Source organism: Cystoisospora suis (genome assembly GCF_002600585.1).
Source record: "Cystoisospora suis strain Wien I chromosome Unknown contig_4069, whole genome shotgun sequence".
NCBI lineage: Eukaryota > Apicomplexa > Conoidasida > Eucoccidiorida > Sarcocystidae > Cystoisospora > Cystoisospora suis.
Window position 1 is genome coordinate 1,889 of NW_027156862.1, and position 21,648 is coordinate 23,536.

A 21,648-nucleotide genomic window follows, 5' to 3' on the forward strand; every position below is an offset into this window, starting at 1 on the left:
GAGTCACAACGCAGCCGTTACAATTAGCCGCCTGCTATTGGCTGTGGTCTCCGTGTACTGGCACAGAAGAGATCGTACACCCGCAGCTCCTTTTCTTGGTGGAGTCTTATCTGTCAAAGGGAGACGATCTTCACATCCGAGTGTCGCTCGTTGCTTTCACAAGAAAGACACAGATTGAAGCACAAGTGAGACTGTACTGACGATTGCAGACTTCTACTCCAAATGCATTACGGAGTCCTTACTCACCACTGGAGACTTTTTATCAGCAAGACTTGCAAGTGGTTGTTCTGTCCTGTGCATGCACTTCTTCTGACCGCTGCTGCCAACCCATGCATCTACAACAAAAGCCTCATTTGTGGAGGAACCTGTTAGTACCACTTCCGTGAGACCCCGGAAGAGAGTTCTAGCTTTGTTTCTTTCTATTTCGATGCATCTCGTCAAACTAGGTTTACCCATTTCATTCTCCATTCGCTTTTTTTCTTCCGCCCTAGTCGAGTGCTTCGGATTCTGACTGTTCCTGGGTCGTCGTCGCCCTTGTATCGTCGTCTTCTTGTCTCCATCTTCCTTCCTGCTCGAGACCGCGTGTTATTACAGTTCCGCAATGGCAGCTCCTCTACTTTCTTCTTTTCCCGCTGGGAAAGCAGGGTGTCCCTTGCAGGCGAAACCCTCCAGAGTTGTTCCCTCGTTTGAGACGTTTGTAAAAAAGCATCTCACAGAAGACATCGCAAAGGAACTTCGCAGCTGTATCAACCAGGCACGGGTGGCGAGCTGTCTTGATACTGTCGTGAAGACCCAGTGCACTTACAGGTTCGGACCAGGAGCAAGAGGGCGAAAACAGAAGGAGATATTTATCTTTTTCAAGAAGCAGATCCATCATCTCTACAAGACAGCCGATATAACAAGGCTGACAGACGGGTTTTGCATGACCAGCGATTCTATTATCTTCCCTTCATAGTCAGCCAAGAATGGAGCTGCGATCCATGCTACTTTACTAAACGATCATACTAATCAATAGGCACTCTCGTAGCGCAGCGCACTGATAGATGCATCATTTGGTCGCTGATCCCGAGCGGTAAAGTACGTGCTGGGAATCTGCTTGCACTCTCTGAGCAAAGAGCCACTCCGCTACTTTCGACGTCTTTTTTCATGATAAGATGCTCTTGCTTTCCTTCAAGCGTCCTTTCATATTCACTCTCTACAGCTGCTGCTACTGCCGCTCCTACCACTTCCGGTGTCTATACATCGACGGTCCACGCCAATGCTTTTTTCCGTCTCTTCTTGGTCTCTGAGAGAAACAGCCGCTGTGAAAACCGGCACCTTAACTTGTTTACTTGCAAGTCTGTGGCTGTGGTCATCTGTCAGGCAAGCACGAAGAGGACCTGGGTAGGCACATGCTACATAGGAAATTAATCCACGCGATGTAACTCCTTTGTACACACATGATGTATCTATTTCATCTCTTCAATAAACAGTCTTCGTTCCAGAGAATGATCGTCTTCCCCCAGAGAGCAGTTACACATGTTTCTATACAGCTCATAAGCTTGCTCCGGCGTAACGAGTCTACAAACCGAGAAGCGTACCTTCCCTCATCCGTGTATGAAGCTGTGAAGACAGGTTTCCTTTATCTTTTCAATGTCTGGAGAATCACTTTTTTTCTTGGAGTCGCATGCAGGCAGGTAGATCTACCTCTCGGTCCAACCTTGATTTCTTGTCTTCTTTTCTAGTGTTACAAATGAAACGGTCTTTACTACATCTCTCTCTACATGAGGGTCCCTGATCAGCACTTCTACAGCATCTCAAACACTCACCCTAGATATATCTTCTTCGTCTTCTTTCTCTAATAAAGGTCACCCCTTTCTGTCTTTCCTTTTCTTCTTCTGTACATCTTCATTTTGACTTTTCCTTCCTTTTGTTCTTTTTCTCGTCTTGCAATTCTTTCATGTGAATATACGGAAAGTGACAGAGAAGATGATAAGAAGGAAGAAAGAGGAAGATCGATTGGCCGACTTGAGCTGAGAATGATGCTGAGATAGAGCGTGTCGTTGTGTCTTCTTGTTTCTGCTTTTCCCTTAGTCTCGATACTCCGCTCTCACCCTGCGGACTTTTCATAAACTTGAGGACCTTCCTAGCAGCATCGATTGATAGCTTGCTCGTCGATTGTCTCGTCACGCCGTCCCTTTCAGAGTCCAACAGCCAAGCGGATTCGACCTCTGCGTCTTCTCCTCCATCTCGGACCGGGGCAGGCCACACAGGAGAAGAGTCTATGGGTATCCATCCGCATCAGCGTCTTTACTTACATGTCTATTCAAACGTCGATGGTGCGCATGCATGTAAAATCCTGGAGAAGATTCAAAACGCTCCAACAAATACAGACGTCAAAGACACTTCCTCATCTGCTTCTTCTTCTTCCTCGTCCGAGTCCCAGAAAAACAAGCCTTCGAAGCTCGCCATTGGTGTAGAAGGAGGGTATGTTTTTTACTTCTAAGCATGCATGGCATTCGATCAAGAATAGAGAAGACAATCATATATGCCCATCCTTCGTTTTTGCCAGAAGGCAGTCGCGCAGATCTATTGCAGCGGGAAGATCTTTTTCTTCTTGCTTGCCCCGCTCATAGATCGTCAAATCAGAGATAGAGCATACCTCAAGTTGGCCGTAACGACACTGGGTGCCTTGTATGTTTGTATCTACATGTGGAGGTACACAGATCTATATCCATATGTTTAAATGGATTGATACAGGATGTGAGACGCCTAGACTTGCTGAAGAGAAGAGAAGCGCTATTCCTTCAAACGCCGCTTTCTTCTCAGAGACCGCTCACTCACTTGGAGAGTGCTGCCTAGGGGTTCGACATGCGAGAGTCCTTTGCTTAGGGTTTCCTGTTAGGACACCTCGAGGTAGACAGGCAGATTCAATCTAGATAGATCGGTAGGTAACGAAGAGCCCATGCCAGGTAGATGAATAATAGTTGGTCACACGCAACCCTCATTTCTTGTCTGCTTGACGTAAATCTTGCTCTGTTCACCTCTTCAGTTGTGGTCCCTCTCTGTTCCCAGGTGACTTCTTACTTGCGTGTCTCTTTGTTTTCGTCTTCTCTGGTCTATCTCCGATCAGGTTTTGTGTGGATGAAGGAGACGTTTCAGGTGATGCTTGCCCTTCGGCTTTAACACAGACTTTTCTTTTTTCTTTAGTACTTTTACCATCCCGCATCACTCTTCCGTCTCATTCTTATCCTAGGATCACTCGGTGTTCTGCTGGTAGTCTCTCCTCTTCTTCTTCTTCGTTTTCTTCGGGCGTCTCTTCTTCTTCTCCGTCTGAGAAGAATGCCAACGACGAGAGTCACATACAGGAAGCTCAGATGTCTTGGGAGAAATCTCTTCTTACTCAGTTTGCATTTCTTTCGCTAGAGAGTGAAGAAATTCCTGAGATGATTCGAAGTGCATGCCAAGCCTTGATCGAGCATCGGGGAACAGGTGCTAGTGCTTCAAGTGTAGCAGGAGGAGGAGGGGGTTCTGCATGGGAAGAAGAAATTAAAGTGAGTGAGAACACTCCATAGAGGAAAGCAAGAAGAAACGTCCTGCATGCAGTACACCGCTTGTCACGTGCTCTCTCTTTTATGTCTACAGGGGAGCAATGTGGGCAGATAGATAAGTAAATAGATAGTCTTCAAAGGGAGCTCGTCCATGTATTTAACCGTATACACGAGCGTACGGGGGGTTACTCGAATGGGGATGTATGTATGTATGGGCACGGTGTCAGCGCGCATGTATGACACATATGTAGGTATGTATGTGCGAACACGGTATGTTTGTATGTGTGAACATGCATGTATGTGTGTATGAACGAACATGTATGTATATATGTATGTATGAACATGCATATATGTATGTATGTATGAATATGCATGTATGAATGAAGGTGCGTAAGTATGCACGCATACACGAGCATGAATGTGTATGGCTATATATGGAGGTATGGCTACGCAAGTATGCATGCCTTGATGTGTGTTTCTATACAAGAGAATCTCCGCTAATTTTTTCGTGCGCATGCGTAATGCCTATACATACAGTGTATAGACAATTCCCTCCAGCACGTGACGTGACGGAGGCGTCAAGGAGTTCCATATAGTACCACACCACCGGGAGTATAGTCTTCCTTACAGAAATTCTTTCTCGTCTGCATCGCCACATGTTTTCCATGAACGCAAGGATCTTCAGTTCGGTTCTTTCTTGCGAGTGTTCTGTCCTTTGCTTTTCTCCTGTCTTGATCTTCTCCTTATCGAGCCGTTCATAACTGTATCGGGTTGACTCTGTATTCTCTTCCGTCTGCGTAACTCTGCGTCCAGGGGCATAGCTCCTCTGTCCCTTCAGTTTTCCCGTCGACTATTGCGTGGGGCGGTGCTCTTTTTGCACGGTGTAAATCTACATGTCTCTATAGCTGCTCTCTGTTTCCAGTCTGTGCTGTTCAGTCCGTGTATTCAACTCCCATGTCTTTTGGCAGTCCATTTCTTTCTCGGGATCTACGGAAACCCACCTGTCGGGGAGTACTCTTTTCTTGTGCATCTGTTACGTAGACATATCTAACACCTGTGTTATGCCCTCTTCACTTCTTACACAGGGATCTGTAGCATTCTTTTAACTATGTATATATCTACAGATCCTATCGCGACATCTTCTTCTGGTGCTTCGTTAAGAGAATACAATCATGTCTAGGTCTTCAACAATGTACAAAGCTCCCCCTCTTTTTCTGCTCAGTTGATCTCCATCATTCATGACTGCAGGGTGCCTTTCAATTCATCCATCTATCTATCTTCAGTCTGTCTATCTGTTCACCTGTCTCTAATCTCTCTATCTCTCGATTCCATTTCATTTCTGGAAAAGGAACACTAGCGACATACGGAAGTAGATTCAACATCGTCCCTCATACCCCTTCATACGCAGGGGCGAGAGACACGTGAAAAGGCAGCATGTGGCGGTAGTGGACTCCGGGCGTTCTTCGACTGTCCTTCTGTAGTCGTATATCTGTGTTGATTTACCTATATATATATATATACAATATCCTTCTTGTTCTCTCTGTCTGTGAACGATATGCGTGTAGCCTAGCAAATATGCGGAGAAGTTAGAGCAGATTCCTAACCCCCCTTCTATAGGTCCGAACAACTGGCGCTGTGCAGACTGCGGTGCTTCCACGAATCTCTGGCTTAATCTTTCAGATGGGTATGTTCTTTCTTAATCCCTTATTCTCTCTTCTCTTTGCATGATGTATGTCTCTTCTCTACAGAAGGAGATATGGACTGCGGTCTCTTTCTCAGATTTTGTGCATAAAGATAGAGCGTGAATACACCTATACATGCAACTGCCATATCGTACTTGTTGTACTTTCATCCATAGTAAGGTATGTAAACAATCGATCCACCCGATGTTTTCTCTTCATTCTTGAAGGTACTTGACATAGCTATACCTACATGAATGCGTACATATACATATATATACACATCATCTGTAGGCCATGCCTCCTTCATTCTTAAGGCGTTCTCAAATACATATATATATATATATAGATTGATATAGGTAGATATGGTACATTGAGTGTATAGACAGCTTATTGATCTCGAAGATATGTTTCGTTTACGACCGTGTTTTTTGTCCCGTGTGGAAAAGATGAAGAAAGTTTCCCCAAGTGTGAGATGCAGACTTTCGGTCAACCTTCCGCGGGATATCTTTTCATAGACATGGAATCGAACGGTAGTTAGAGGAATGGACGGCATATCGTATGTGGTAATGCACTTTCTGGGTCGCCTCCACGAAGTCTGCTAAAGTCTTTGCCCGCGTGTCTTTGTTCCCTTACAGACACATAGGGTGTGGAAGGAAGCTTTACGGTGTAGGCGGAGGGTGCGCGGATGGACGTGAAGGTGCGGCGCTTCGGCATTACAATGTGAGAGAAATTCTCTTCACTACACATATCTACATCTATATAGAATCCGCACAGTCATGGTGGATATGACTGTGTACATTTATAAGAGAGAGAGATTGATAGGTAAATACAAACGCATACTCATAGCTATCTTGACTATGAACGTCTCGATATGATGGGCTCGGTGTTTCGTGGGGCGGCGCTGCCAACTGATGACAATAGAATCGCTAGTAGATTTTTCGTATCTATGGCTCGTCACACCTAGTGAAGAAGGCGTCCCGGTGCATGTGTTGTGTGTGCTGCTGCGCCTTCTACGCCGGTAACTTTATTGCATGGAAAGCCAAGATGTCTTCGACTTCTTTCTTTCTTTCTCCCTCTTTCTTTCTCCTTTCGTTTTTTCCCCCCCCTTTCTCTTTACTTCGGAGGGAGCATCGCGGCATAGGATCGATACTTTTAAGAAGTCTCAGGTTTCGAGGAACATTGTCCTAGCTTCTCTCTTGTCTTTCACTGACTTGGTATATTCCCCTTCATGATATATCAACCCCGCTACACATTTCTCTCTCTTTTCTGCGTTCCTAGACACGTATGTCCTATGTAGATCCACCTATCCATATTTCTACAGACATACATCCATTCGTTCATTCGTACCTATTCCATGTGTACATATCTGCATGTACGTAGTATCTTCATGGACTTCCTGCTATAACTTGGAGTAGCGGAGAGACGAGTATCATAATTTTTACATTCTTCCTTTCAATCCCTACTTTGTATTGTGTGTGTTAGAGAGAGAGAATGGATGGCTTGGTTGCCTTTTCTTTCTTTCTCCTTCTTTCAGGATACAGGAAAGAAATACCCTTTAATTGTTAAGCTAGGCACTATAACGCCTTATACAGCGGATGTTTACTCTTATGCGTCGGATGAAGATACCAGCGTTCTCGATCCTTTGCTACCTGATCATCTCTCTCACTTCGGTGTCAATATTCAACAGGTCAGGCTCCAGCGGCTCTTCTTCTCCTTTCTCTTTTTTCGATAGCTTAGGGTCTGTGCCTGTCTACCGGGGGTCTATCCGGTGTGTAGAGTACTTCTGTATGCAATAGAAAAAGAGAGAGAAAAATAGGAAGAGAGGAAAAGAAAAGAGACAAAGAAAGAGTGAAGTTCTTAATGAACTTTGCATCGAACTTCCTCGTAGGAGTAGGAGAACGGGGGGTTCCCACCGACTGATTTCTGACGGCCATTTGTGGTGTTTAACCGTCGCTACTCTCTCCTCCTTCTCTCCTCATCTCCCCAAGGTGTACTGATCTCTCCTATACATAGATGTATATATATGCATATGCATGAATGGGTATGAATATGTACGACCTCTCCTATATGAGTGGGTTTGACTACGTGGGCATGTATCATGTATGAGTATGTATGGACTTCCGTCTGGGGTGTTCCTATATGTGTAGATAGATTTAGAAAGTAGAAGGACGGCATTTTGGGAAGAGCCTTTGGTATTCATCTTCTCTCGTGTATGTTTTCTTTCAGTTGTCCAAGACAGAGAAGACCACGAGTGAACTGGCGCTAGACTGGAATGTTCAGCACGAGTGGTCCAGAGCGACAGAGGATGGGAAAGACTTGAAATCTCTTCAAGGAGCCGGATGTATCGGCTTGAGGAACCTCGGAAATACTTGCTATATCAACTCTGTGCTACAGGTGAGTCCCTTTGCTTCCAGGAAGAAGAAAAGAACCTTTTCTTGAAGGTGATAGAAACACTGTATCTGTTTCTCTTCTCTAGCTCGATTTGGTCCTGCCGGAGAGACTATCCATTCCGTTCTTCAAGTCGGACTGTGTTGATCTCTCTACGCTCTCTCTCTTGGATGCAGGCGATTCACATCTTTCTTCAAGTGATAGATAGCTTTGAAACATCCGACAGGCAGTAGACAGACAGTACTTCTCTCTCTCCCCCCCTCCCCCCCTCAGTTTTCCTCTTGCCTTTGTATGTGTGGTCAATCCAGTCCTTACCTTACTATCGTAGGCGCTGATCTATCAAGACATATCCCCGGTGTTGGTATATGTATATATATTCGTACATCTTCGTACGTTATAGATCTATGTATATTTATATACATGGGTACATGTGGATATATGCATGTGTCCATACATACATGTGTGCTTATGTATATCCATATCTATATCTAATCATATATATATATATATGTATGTATAGACGTTAATGCAGATACTATTCAGTTTCTTTTGTCCGTGCACACACGCGTTGACTATGAGTCAACATCCACTAGGAGGACAGCTCTTTTAGGCAACGGTGCCTGTGAACTCTTTCTGACAGATGAAAGGGAAAGATGAAAGAACGTATACATGCCTGTCTGCACCCATGAAATTCTTTGTATAGCTTCCGCTCCTCAGTTCTACACACATATATGTATTCACATTAATGTATGTGAACAGGTCACATCTCGGCTTCGATCTACATGCAGTGTTGAAGAAGAGAACTTCAGTCGCATATATATATATATATATATGTATCTGCATGTGATGCTCGTTGTTTTGCTCGATGTGATATAGATGGACAGTACACAGTTAGACATATACAGATATCGATCGATCTCGTCAGCAGAAAAGTCTCCTTCAAGGCACAGGGTGTATGTACAGTTCAACGCTTGACAGGGATGAAGAATCTTTCAAGGTTTGTATATGCTTTTAGAGACAGGTACCCCCAAGCCCCAATAAATACACGAAGCGCCACGTCTTTTTCTTCTCCTCATTGATGTCGGTAGTTATCTGCTGTCTATCTATACCATCCAGCAAACAACGAGAGCTACACATATATCTATATCTCGATATACCACCACTCTTCGTCTAGAGCTTCACAACCTCCTTCTATTCTTTCAATTGTCATCGTGATTCTCTCCTTTCTCTTCATTTTGCTTGTCCTAGTGTTGTTCTCTCAATCTCTTTCATCTCGTGTTACGCCATTCCTTCTTTCATCTTTTACACCTTCTTTGTTTCTGTCTCTAGGTAGTGACGTCGATCCCAGCGATCCGAGAGAAGTACGTTTCCCTCTATCCGCTCCTCTTGACATCTCTTCCTTGTGGTTCGACAGTTTCGTCTTCCCCGTCATCCTTTCTTTCAGATTTCCTCTTGCAGCAGAGCTCATTGACGGTGGCATTACAAACCCATCGCTATCGTATTCAAGATGTCCGTAGAAAAGCCGATATTCTACAGACAGTTCTAGCTAAGGGGCTTGAGGAGAAACTCTTCGAAGTTCACAGTGTGGAGGAACTTCTTGAGAAGTATCAAGAAAGCTCTCTCAAAGGTAGGGACGAAGGAATGAGAGAGAAGTGAATGCGCGCATAGAGCCTTCGTGTACGATCTCTTCATATGTGTCTCGTAAAAAGAAGAGCTAGGTACTTCCTTTCCTGCCAGTGACTGAGGTATGCTGTATGAAAGTTGAAAGAGACGCGTGCGCCATCGAGGTTTCTCTCTTTCTCTTGTCTCTTTTTCATTTTGGATTCGGGTGCTGTAATCTCTTGGAGTCTCAAATCGCTTAGGGAGATAACTTCTTCTCTCAGGCGTGTACGATAGGGAGAGGAGATAAGCGTGGAATTCGAGACGTAAAGATCTAGTGATGACTCTCGGTCCTCCAATGAATTTTCTAGATTACATGTTTATCTATCTATCTGTTTGGTTTACCTGTCTGTAGTCTATTCATCCAAACCTCCATAGCAGGGCTGTGGAGAGGAGGAGGAGGAGGAGGTTGTTGATGGTTTACCTCCGCAACCTAGTAGGCCTCTCTTCAATGTAGGTATGAGGAGAGACGAGAGCTTCACATGCCGTAAGCACGTTTCTCTCGTTGCTCTTCTAAGGTCTTCGGTGAAGAAGTAAGAGATGGAGAAGAGAGGGGCCTCTTAGGATCGTAAGAGAGTCAATTCTTCTTTTCTCTTGTAGAAAGAGATGCGCAGTGAAGGAATGGAAGAGCACGAAATCAAAAAGAGAGAAAAGAATGAAGAAGAGGAGGAAGATAATGGATTGTTTACAAGAGAAAAAATGTTTGGAGAATAGGAGTGTCTAGTTCATTTTACTTGTCTGCCTTCATTGCTTTGATCTTTTCTTCGTGTTGTTTCTCTTTCTCTTCCAGGCCTGAAGTATTTGGATATGGACAGTGTCACACCTCAGGTGTACAGACAGCTGGTCGGGAAGCTCCATGCAGAGTTTGCTACCTCACATCAACAAGATGCAGAAGAATTTCTTTCTTTGCTTCTTCAATGGCTCGAATGCCGAGACAAAGAAGTCTTGAAAAAATTAGACGAAGCTGGAAAGAGGTTGAATACAGCGAAGGAACGTACTTCCGAGAAGAGAGAAGAAACAGGAGAAAAGAAGAAGGCTGATCTTTATTCAAGTATCGTAGCTGCGGTTGGCTGTAAAGAATCAGATCTTACAAGAGCACAGGATGCCGTTAAAAGAAGTGACATCAAAAAGCTCTTCACTTTTGCTGTAGGTGTAGGGTAGGGGAACCACTCAGGTGTATCTACACCTCGTCTGTTGCTTTCCCAGAAAACTTCGTATCTAGCTCCCCGCTTCAGCTTGCAAATGCATTCGACACTTTCATCTCCTTCTTCTGTCCACCCGACTAGTCTTGTTTCAGAGTTCGTCTCCTTCTATTGTCTTTATTTCTAGTCACCATCGGGTCTCTTTATGTTCGCCTCTTGTGTCTCTGTGTGGCTACATTGGTCTCTATCGATTGATACTTTCATATATAGTACTCTTCGATACGACTGGATAGCGATATGTCTTCTTAGCCAGCTGTAGTTAATCTAGGGCGTCCCTGTTTTTCTTTTTCTTCAGCTCCTCGGTCTTGTCTCAGACCACACACTGACCTCTTCCTCGCAGGCTCAACAATATACACATACATACATATTCAAACATACATACATACATATCCGTCTATGCATACGTCCCGTATTCCTTCGTACATACATATTCATACACACACACATTCATACATGGTATTCATACATGCGTACCTACTCAAATATCCCTACATCTCTGTACATACACTCCTGTATGCGGCTTTTTGTAAAATTTGAAGAAGGAGAGCAAGGGCGCCTGCAAGAAGTTGTTTGCTCGGCTCATAGTCACAGGATGAGGAGTTTTTTCTCAGTGAATTCTTCCACCATTTTTCTCGTGAAATAAACTTGAGCGCTGCGAATACCAGAAGGAGGCTCGAGAAGCCTCTGGATTGTTGGCTTTCATTCGTCTTCTCGGTCTCTCCTTTCTTCGCTTCTTCCTTCTCAATCGAAAGCAAAGTTTCCTTCGATTGCTCCCCCGTCTTCCGTCGAGCGTTCTCTCCCTTTTTTCGCTCCACTCGACATAGATAGATAGACATAGATAGACAGATATGATGGAGTGGGATTTCCTTCTTTCCGATAGATTCAGTCTCTTTTGCTGTGTATCCTTCTTGATGCCCTCATTCTTCTCCCTTGTAGGTGGAGCAGAGAGTTCAGTGCCAAGAGACGAAGAAAGTTCGTTACTCCTATCTCCAGCAGCAAATTCTATCTTTACCCGTCCCCTTAGACCCACGCATTCAAGAAGAATTCGAACAAGCACAGAAAGCTCAACAGGAAGGCTTGCGCCAATCCACACAGCATCAGAAAGCAGAGCGGACTCAAAAACGACATAAGAAGCTCTCAGAAGCAGAAGAAGAAGAAGAAGAAGGGGGAAAAGAAGAAGAGATGGAAAAGAGAGATACAGCCGCAGAACAGACTGCGTCAATCTCACAGACATCCGAGACTCCTAGCTCATCGACTTTGATGACTACAGGCGGAAGCCGAGAACATCCAGTAAGATCCCTTGTTTGTTCTCCTCTCTTTGTCTTCATTCGTTCTTCTTTTCGATACGGTATTTGTATGCTCGGACTGGACGTCGATGTGAAATCTGTTTATAGCGATGTATAGAAGAAGAGAGCGTCTACTTCTTCTTTGGTGGAGATTCTTCACGGAGTTCTCTCAGGTAGGTCTGGAGTACCTACTGTTCTTTTGAAGTGTTTCTCATGCCCTGACGCCAGTCCTTAATTCTGGTCGTGCGGGAGAGACATCTTAAGGTGTGTCTCGGAGGTCATTCTCAGGGGAGGAGAGGCGGAGGAGTGAAGCTGTTGATCGCTTTAAAACAGAAGTTTGTTTCGCGTCTTTTTCACACGAGCATTGTAGAGGAAGGCTGCTGTGTCACCAAGGGTTACTTTTCTTCATGAAAGCGTTCAGCTGTCTCGTAGGAGATCCACGACTCTCCTCTCTGATGGCTAGCATGGACAGCTTTCTCGACTTTCAACTTACACTCCATTTACATCCATAGGTATACACGTAGATCTACGTACACATGTAAATATATGTTTTCACATATCTATGTGTCTCTTAGCTGGTGGCGGTGTAAGAAGGATCCACCTCAGTGCCGGCGCGATCCTACTTTAGCAACGCCTTTTGTATTCTACTTCCAGCGTATATACGTAGATATAAATATATATATATATACATATATATAGTGGCACATATACAGACGTGCGCCTACATATATGCATATGCGCATGTGTTTTGTGTAGGTGCATACCTACCTCTGCAGTGTCTCCTGTCTCCTCTCTCTTGCTCGTTCTTCTTTTCCACTACTTCTCTGAGACTGAGTGTGGTCCTGCAAGAAGAAGCACAGTCCATTCCATCCTTTACTGCTTCCCGAGAAAACATTCCTTTCTTTTCTTCCCTTGCACCTACACTGATCTCTCAGCGTGCTCTACAGACCCTTGTTTTGACTTTATCTCGTCTTTCGTCTTTCCCCCCCCGTCGCTGTCTCCGTCTTCTTGGGTCCCTTCTTAGGCATCCGTGGAAGAAGGAGATGCACGTCTTTCTGCAGAGCTTAATCTACCCTCCTTCACATTCTCTGAGTGCTTGAATGACTTTCTCGCGTCTTCTAAGTTGACGGATTACTATTCTGCGGCTACGAAGAGAAAGGGTGAAGCTTCCAAGACACTTCGACTGGCAACGTTTCCTCCGTATCTTCTCGTGCAACTCAAGCGGTTCTTTGCTGATCAACATTGGCAAGCGAAGAAGCTCTACTGCTCTGTTCGGGTACGCTATATCTCCTTTAGAAGCTTATACGTGACGTGTGTATATTACAGGCAGATGGCTGTATACATATCCTCTTCTGTTTGGAATGTGTGTGTACATAGATGAGAAGGGAATAAAGAGAGAGACGGAAAGACGATGAGATAGATTTGCATGCTGATCCCTGAAGAGCAGGGTGTAGGATGGTGCGACTGAAAGAGACGAGATGGAGTGTATGTAGGGGGTTAAGCATCAGATCGCGAGACAGAGAAAAGAATCGTTCATACTTCTATAGAGTCACGTGGATCCCCCTGTGCAGGCCTACATGTTCTGCTACGTAGACGCATCTGGAGGTGTAAGGTCTTGTACTTGTCTGCGTTTGGCAAGACTTACGTTATGTGTGTCGGGTGACTATGGAGTTTCTCTCTACACAGGATCAAGTCGATAAGGGGCGATGGAAAAGAAGTAGAGCTATGCCCTGTATGCATGCCTATCTCGCTGTGTTGTCGACTTGATGTCTATCAAGGCAGAACAGAAAGAGAGATACAGGTGGCACTTCATGTATATCACTGAAGGGTGGTGTATGTGGTAGGCATATCCACTGACTTTGTTTGGTTCTGACTCCGCCAAGACAAGTACAGCTGAGTGGACGTGCTGTGATGCTCTTCTCTAGCTTACCTATGTGTATGTATCTCTATGTGGGTAGAACTAGGTGTGGGTAGAGATATTCAGACGTGTCTTTGTAAGTACACAAAAGAGTACGTGTTTACATCCGTTTTGAGGTGAGAATCTTAGCGACCGCGGAGTATTTCCCCTTGTTCTCTCTACCTATCTTATCTCCCGCGTAGGTCCCTGAAGAAATTTGCATAGCCCATGCAAGAGGAGAAGGTCTCCAGGAAGGAGAATCACTTCTTCCCGAAGACGATAGTTGCAATACCAACAGTTTGGCTCCACCCCCCCCCAGTAGTGGCACAAGTGAGGCGGTAGATCCCGAGCTTCTTGCCACTCTTCAGTCGATGGGCTTCAGTGAAAAGGCATGCAGGTGAGTGGAAGGATGTCTTTTTCTCATGCGATGTCTTGCATGCCTGGTGACTTAGAAAATACTTCTGGCGAAGAGGCATCATTCTATCGTCGTGCTTTGGCCTGTATTGAGCTATCCTCTTGTTTCACTCTTCTGTGTCTCGTGTGAATTCTACTTCTAAGGGATCTTGGCCCTGTGTAAGGGTTAGCTGTGTTGTTGAAGTGTGGCATACACGGGTAGACAAGCTTCACGTCAATCAAAGTTTACGCATGCATGCATCGGATACTGCGATACCTTTCGGACTGAAAGGACTTCCCGCGACGCTTCCTCCGATCTTACTTACCCCACATTCACTTCTCTCTCCGCGATCCCTCACCTAGATACATGTATACACTCGTCCGATAGCATTACAGACTAAGCTCGCAGAACGGATCCAGGGAAGATGCTCCATTCAGGCAGATGAAGCCTTCTGTTATTTCAACAGGAGAACAAAGGCTAGAAAGAAACGAGGCGTTTCTTTCTTTCTCTCTTTTTGTGCAATCAATCCCTTTTATCTAATCTATCTTGGTAGATCTTCCCTTGTTCGAAATTCACCAAACTGTCTTCTTCCTGAGCTTTCTCATGCGATTGTTTTCAGGCGGGCTTGCCGTGAAGTGAAGAGTAGTAATGTCGACGCATGCATTGACTGGCTTGTATCTCACATGGATGAAGCCGACATGGATGGCAATGATGCAGAAGAATCTTCGTCATCTGCCCCTACTAGCAGTAGCTCATCGTCGTCAGCTGTAGATGACTGCTCAGTCGTCATGCTTCTATCTATGGGCTTCTCGGAGAAACAAGCGAGGGCAGGTCTAAAGGCAGTCGGTCCAGGAGGAGGGGAAGATGCTTGTGCTCGAGCTGCAGACTGGATTTTGAACAATCCTATGGATGATGATCAGCTTGATACATTCATCTCGACTCATACTGGGAGCGATGCTCTAGAATCGGGGGGAGGAGATGAAGTGACTATGGATGGACAGAGTGGAGGGAATGAAGATGACGATAGTAGTGGTTTGAGTTTACTTGAAAGAGCCCGTAAGGGACTCGATGATCGTGCTGAAGGTGTCTATAAGCTACATGGGTTCATCACGCACATAGGCAAGAACGCGAACTGTGGGCATTATGTATGTCATGTTAAGAAAGGTGGCAAGTTGGTTCTTTTCAACGATGAGAAAGTCGCGGAGGCTGTTGATCCTCCTGTTGATCTTGGGTATATCTATGTCTTCAGACGGGCTGATCTTGTCGATGATGAAGCATAAGACTAGTGAAGATCGTTCGTACGGTCGTCAAATGCACTCGCAATACTTCTTTTAAGGACCCTGGCGTTACGAATTTTGTCAGGGGCGTATGCTCAAAATGTCGAGGGGTCTCCAGTGAAATGAATCGTGGTTTTATGATGAATGAATGGCTCTGAGTGAGTGGTCACGAAAATGCGCCGAGGTTCACAATGGGGTGACGGTGCGAAGAACATGAGCATGAGTGCAGATTTATCAAATGGTCCATGTGTGCCAGATGTGCCTGTAACCTTCTTGTGTAATAAAAGCATAGCGGGATTAGTATAGTAGAGAAAGGTGTCGACGCCACATGCACATACCGTAATAAATGGGGTTTTTCTCCCGTTTTTCTCAAAGTCGTTCAACTGACACAATCATCTCCGAAGAAAAAAACGGAGAAAGACACCGGGAATGTGGTGGTGTAGCATTCTGCTACAGTGCTCGCTTCTTCATTTTCAAGCGGACGCGAGTCTCTCTCGTCTTTCAGGAGGTGTTCATTAGAACACTAGCAAAGCAGGCTCCTTTTTTTCCCCGGTTGAAGCATATGGCGATTTCGTAACCGTTTGCCAGTACTCTCAGACTGTTGCCGGGAGAGCCACAAGGTACTTTATGCACGGCTTCCATGGGCCAAGTGAGGTATCGGGTGTCTGAAGCAGCCTTAGTCCTCCATGGGTTGAGCCCAAGGTTAGCTCCTTATAGCAATGAGAATGAGATTTAGAAAAGTTGCGAACGTGATCCGCCAAGGGTGTCGTGTCAGTGTGTCGCAGTGGTATGCCTATCTCTCCAATCAATGTCGCGCTTGATCTGGAATTTCTCGCACGAAAGAAAAAAGCCGGAAGCTTACGTGGAGTTGGAGTGTGATGGATATGAGCTTCAACACTGCTAGGTGCCTACAGGAGGTTGTTGGTCGAGAGTTGAAACCACCGATGGCACTAACTGACGGCAGGCACACCAGTAGTCTTCCAAGACTTCTCAAAACAAGTTACACACACAAGAAGACAATCTCTCATTGTTGGACGTTCACCTGACGCGATCCAAACGGGATCGGCGTTGACTGGGTAATAATTCTCCTAGTGAAAGCAACAGATCGGTGAACGTGCTGCGACAGAGCACCTCGAGAAGTCTCGACGTTAGAAAACCGGCGGCACCTTAAGACTTGTTGGGTGACAAAGATGAGTCTGGACTGTCAAAGACTGTCATCTCGACACTTATGTCGGGATGACATTTTCTTTATTTGCGCCGAACGAACGGCAACAACGGAACCCTGGCGACCTCACAAACTAGGGAAGAGACAAGGCGATTGGCTGTACACGGCACTTGCAGCCTCGCCACGAAAACGACGAATATTCCTCCGCAGACAGAACCCCATAGAGGCAACGGTACGCAGGGGGTAATCGACTTTGTCAACCGCTTCGGGGACAATGTCGCAGCTTTCTTCGGAAGAACGCATCTGACAGAACTTTTTGTCAGCAGGCCTCCTGAACAGCCTCAGTCCCGGGTCGTCTCGAACTCTAGGAGACGGTTGCACGGTTGCAGCACACAGTTCGTTTGCGGGGCTAGAAAGAGATCATGCACATGCTCCGTGATACAGGGAGCATCGACTAGCTGCAGCTGCGCCAGATTTTGCGAGTTTCTGAAGCTTCAATAGCTGGCCAACTTTTCGATTGATAAGATGCTTCAGCCGAAGATAGCGATCTTTCTCTAGTCGCCAGTCGACACGGCAAGCTACTGAACACACGCAAACAGAAGGAACATTCCCAGCCGACCGGGATGCATTTTTGGTGGAGACACCGTGAGTCGAAATTCACTGCTTAAGTCTTCAAGCTCAATCGCGTTGAAACCAGTGAACGTAACAGAGATTACATCGTACTACCAAAGAATCGCTAACAGAGCATTCTTCTGGCGATTGTTTCATCCTGCTGAGAAAGACCAAGGGAAGGTGGAAAAGGCCGGCGTACGTGAAGAGACTCTCTCTGCGCGCAACGCAACTCGATGCCAAAGAAATCATAGGGTATAGCACCCACTCAGGCTCCTGATTTACCTCGCGCCCGTCCAGGGCTGCCCAAGGTGAACGGCCTGAATGAACTCTGTGTTGAGCGCAGTCTGCTTCCTGCCCAAGAGGAATTTCTCTGTGCGACACAGTTGTCACCAACACCGAGTTGCTTTACTTCCCGACTGCCAAGGAAAGACCTGCCGAGTACCCGGATCCCACTGTGGTGGATTGCGGTTCCCGTCTCTCTTGTTTCTATACCTGACAGAGTCTGGCAGTGAACTGCTTCGTTGCAGAGACTGCCGCACGCTTCCTGGTGCACATGGGCTAGTCTATGTAGAAGCTCTTCAACACTGAAGCTCTGCACGTTCGGGTCGAAGACAGCGTCGTTGTACTTTGACTCATCTCGAATGCGCTGAAGCTGTATCACACAAACACGTCTGCCGGACAATCCGAGCTGTCCGCAGTCAGTGGTCAACCTGGAGGGACAGTAACAGGTGCTGTGAAATCGCAGTGCACCCTTCGAGGCCGCAACGGAGGCCCCTGTGGACGAACGCCGGCCAGTCGATTTCCACCAACGTTGCCGCGAAGAGGAAAGAGAAACTGACAAGAAAACATCTCTTTCGAGGTTACAGAGTGCTACCCGCAGCAGCTCCTCGTACCATGTGGTGCAGTTGCATGGCGGCGTCATGGATTTCAACTTCCAGGTTGCTCATCAGCTCCCTCATTTCGCGCCCGTGCTGCAGCAAACATTGGCAACCTCGTCTGCTTGGGGTGATGAGTGGTGACGCTCTCCGGACAGAACGGACCCAGAGGGTACCACCATTATGGAAACGGCTACAGCCGTACAGTAATCTCCTGGCAACTGCAGGAGGCCAGCCCTTTAACTAAGGTGCTCGGTAACGCACTGTATCCGGTGCAGCACGCGGTCAGCAAGTCTTCCAGCCAGTGTATCCGAGACGGCAGATTTCCTCTGGAACGATGCAGAAATAGGGCGAATTCGCCAAGATAACCCGCCAGTTAGTCTTGGCTGTGGGCCCCTCATCTAGAGGATAAGATTGAGGCAGATCAACTGGGAGCGTTTGACAGAACAATACTGAAGCTCCGAGATAAACCAGGCTGGACGAGTAAAAGCGTAGCTTGCTGCTGGCCTGCTTTGATGCCGCTGTTTTGGCGCCATGTTACCTGGAGGTGTTGCAGAGCACTGGGTTTAACGAGAGTTGATGTATCCGGGGGCGTGCTGAACACTTCTGTCAAGAAGGAGAGGATGCTCCGTCTGACGAGCAAAGTGGCGCAGGCCCACAGACATGTTGTTAGATGGTTCGCAGGCTGCCTCAAGAAAACTACGGCAGAACCCGTCCAAATCCATAACATATAGTGCTGGAAGGGCCTATCAACGACTGGGGACAGAGAAGGCTCATTTTGTCTAGAGCGGACGCATCGTTTCTTATAGCATTGCGAGCGAGTCGAAGCCACTGTCCGCGCACCCCATGGTCGTCCTCGAGCATCCTGCTTTCGTCTGTAGACTTAGGCAAAAGTTTTCCCCGCGCTCCACGGCTTGTCAGCAGGGAAAAGGATGCGGAAGTCCTAGAAAAATCTCTTTCTAATAAGACCGGAGACAGCGGCGGCCAGTAGGGACAGTTCTGCAGTGGCCGCGGTGTCCGAATGGAGTTAAGCCAAGAGGCACTTCAGTGCGGTAGTCAAGCAGTCACGAGACCCACCTTTCCAAGAGACAGTCTTGAAGAGCACATGCCAGCTTTTCTGATCCGCAGCGGGCTCGTCGGACTTCGCTACTCAAAGCGTCACATGCCCGCTGCGCCTCCTGGTGAAAGTAGGGAAGGCACACGCGGCTAGTACGCGTTCAGTCGGATACACTTGGTTTCTAGGAGTTCTCTGACAACTGACAATAATCTGGCTTGCAAGGAGACTATATCTTGCACTGTGCTTCACTAGTTGCCAGAGGACAATCATCCGGACTGCTGACCATCTTTGTAGACTTTTTGTCTACTTCATAGCCAATGCCTGGACACCGCTTGGGACATAGCCGAGCGGTGCCACAGTGACCAAATGCTGCGAATTTTGTCTCTTTGTTTCTGACCCACCTCGGCCCGAACCTTCTCTTCCCGTACTAATTTGTGCAGCCTAGACTTCAGCTCCGCCTTCTCGTCCCTATACGCGCGGATCTGCTTCAAGGCGCCACTTAAGTTCCCTTCGAGCTGGATCAAGAAACGTTAGCGGAGAGCACAATTGGGGCCAGGCAAGTTAGTTAGTCCCGACACGAATGAGGCTTCGACAAAAGCGCACACACCGTTTCGCAGCTCTGGCTCCCGCCGAGGAAGCACAGGTACATCGTGCTCACCTCGGCGTTGACGGAACGGCACCTGCACAGTTCCTCATGGGCGCCGAGGAGTTCGGATTCTGCTTGTTCTAGTCGACTTTTGAGGCTTTTGCATTCCTGTAGACGAGCATCGGGTCAACCATGCGCCACACCGGGGGTATGTGTGCAACCAGAAACAGCAAGCCAGGCAGGCTTCGACTAGTTCTGTTCCCGGAAAGGGGTCTCGAAGCTATGTCCATCCTAGCGCTCACCTCCGTGACGCGCTGCCGTATGTAGCCCGCCGTCTCAAACGACCCCGCTGCCGACGGGAGATGCCTGTCTGCGTGGCCGCCAGCACCACTGGAAGGACCAGGGGCTGTCGCGATCCGTACAGGCGTTAGTCATACCGGAGCTGTGCCTCTACCGTGTGGATGATGTTGCCAACCTGGAAGTTCGTCAGCTCAAACTGAGACCCACCACCTGAAAGTCTCGAACGTGGCAGGCATGGTGATGTGCTTGTTTTTGAAGAGCGAGTTCGAGTGCTTCTTTCTCAGCCGCCAGCTTTTTCACCAGTTCCTGTGCTGTCTGAAGGGCTTCCGAGCAAGCCTCTGCGAGGCCAACGCACATTGCATATTGCCGTCGGGGTTACCCTCATGTAGAAACCCCTTGACAAGGCGCGACCCCGAAGCCATAGCTCTACTTGCAGCGAAGGCGCGAATACGTCGTGGTCTCGATACAATGCTTTCCGATCAAGGCGAAGAGCCGAAACAGAAAGCTGCACTTGTGTTTCTTTCGGCAGACCTGTTCGCCGTTAGTCCTCCGAGTGGAAGTTTTATGTAATCGCAGAGATCGCTGAATGGTTTTTTATTCTTCGGGCTATAGCGGCTGCCTGCTGCAAGGCGCAGCTCTGCTTAGAGGCATCTTCTCAATCGACCCCCTGTCGATTCGACTTGCATCCACGCAACTCTTCAGCCCTTTGCTTCTGAGCCGCATTCTTGACTCGGCTTTCCTCACCTGAGGAGTTTCGGGAATGTGGGGGAAAACATTTTCCCGAAGGAGAGCAGCTCCGAAGATGGCAGTGCATTTCTTGTATTGCGTACAGTCCATTCTGCTGCTAGCAGCCCCATAGACCTCGCATGCAGCAGGCGAACGGAAAATGCCTGCGGACACGACGATATTGCAGGCTGTCCTGCACGTGAACGTGCCTGGCCTGTCTTCCCTGGTACCCAGCAAACCGGAACTAACTCCAATGTGCCAAAGTGAAAGGTTTCGAACTGCAGCCAGCGAGGCAGCGCCGCATGCAGGGGTATTCAGTACTTTCCCCGACTACCGGACAGAAGTGCCCGTGTGCCCACCACATCTGTAGCCCGTCGGCCGCCTGGCTTTCACAGCTTTCACCTGCAGGAAAAAAGTGTTTTCTTTTCTGTTGCTTGCGGAGCTGCCTGGAAGTTCCGCAGGAAAAGCAGTGGCCAACCGCGAGTCCTCAGCTGCTGAGTAGGCCGACCCAGTACAATTCCACGAACGCATTAGCCCTCCTCGTTGCGCATTAAATTTGCTGGCCCTTTTCGCGGAGCTGCCGTGTGTCTGCTGTCATCCGTCTTCTTACCGAGGTAATTCAGACTAGGCAAGCAGACACCAGCTGCGCACGCCTGGGTCGGATTTGGGCGGTTGCACTGACGGCGCTGGAGCGCTGCCCCGAACGGCGCTGCTATAGTCGTTGAGTGGGTTCGTCACATTCGCCGAGCCTCATAGGGGCTACGGTGTCCTAACCCGGGGCTAAATAACCCGGAGATTCTCGGCACGCCAGGGACGTTAACCTTAGTTCGTTCCTCCCGGGTCAGGGCACCCGACACACACACTCCACTCAGCCGCACGTCATTGTCCTCCATTAAAAAAGTGCCCCTTCTCTTGTGGGCTGTAACTTCGCCATCTCGGGCCGGGTTTCGGGATCCGTGCGTGTCGGAAGGGGAGAAGGCTTTTACTGGCACTGCCCTCCTCGGTACACAGT

The 21,648-nt window shown here is 47.4% G+C and overlaps 2 protein-coding genes across 2 annotated transcripts; one reads left to right on the forward strand and one right to left on the reverse strand.

Annotated features, from left to right (window-relative positions):
• The first annotated feature begins 388 nt into the window (after positions 1 to 388).
• On the forward strand, positions 389 to 15,616 carry CSUI_007606 (ubiquitin carboxyl-terminal). Its single transcript, XM_068067751.1, has 13 exons — positions 389 to 807; positions 2,074 to 2,466; positions 3,113 to 3,533; positions 5,096 to 5,214; positions 5,848 to 5,932; positions 6,747 to 6,899; positions 7,439 to 7,606; positions 8,930 to 9,227; positions 10,050 to 10,405; positions 11,398 to 11,751; positions 12,772 to 13,023; positions 13,848 to 14,041; positions 14,658 to 15,616. Exons 1-13 carry the CDS (start codon positions 602 to 604, stop codon positions 15,316 to 15,318), a joined length of 3,660 nt encoding a protein of 1,219 aa, XP_067920268.1. The 5' UTR covers positions 389 to 601; the 3' UTR covers positions 15,319 to 15,616.
• Positions 15,617 to 16,900: 1,284 nt separating this feature from the next.
• Positions 16,901 to 20,778, reverse strand: CSUI_007607 (uncharacterized protein; the record flags this gene model as incomplete). The annotated part of the gene is made up of 8 exons (XM_068067752.1): positions 16,901 to 17,061; positions 17,585 to 17,744; positions 17,986 to 18,063; positions 18,509 to 18,599; positions 19,045 to 19,145; positions 19,426 to 19,539; positions 20,118 to 20,248; positions 20,772 to 20,778. 8 exons carry the CDS (start codon positions 20,776 to 20,778, stop codon positions 16,901 to 16,903), a joined length of 843 nt encoding a protein of 280 aa, XP_067920269.1.
• Positions 20,779 to 21,648: the final 870 nt, after the last annotated feature.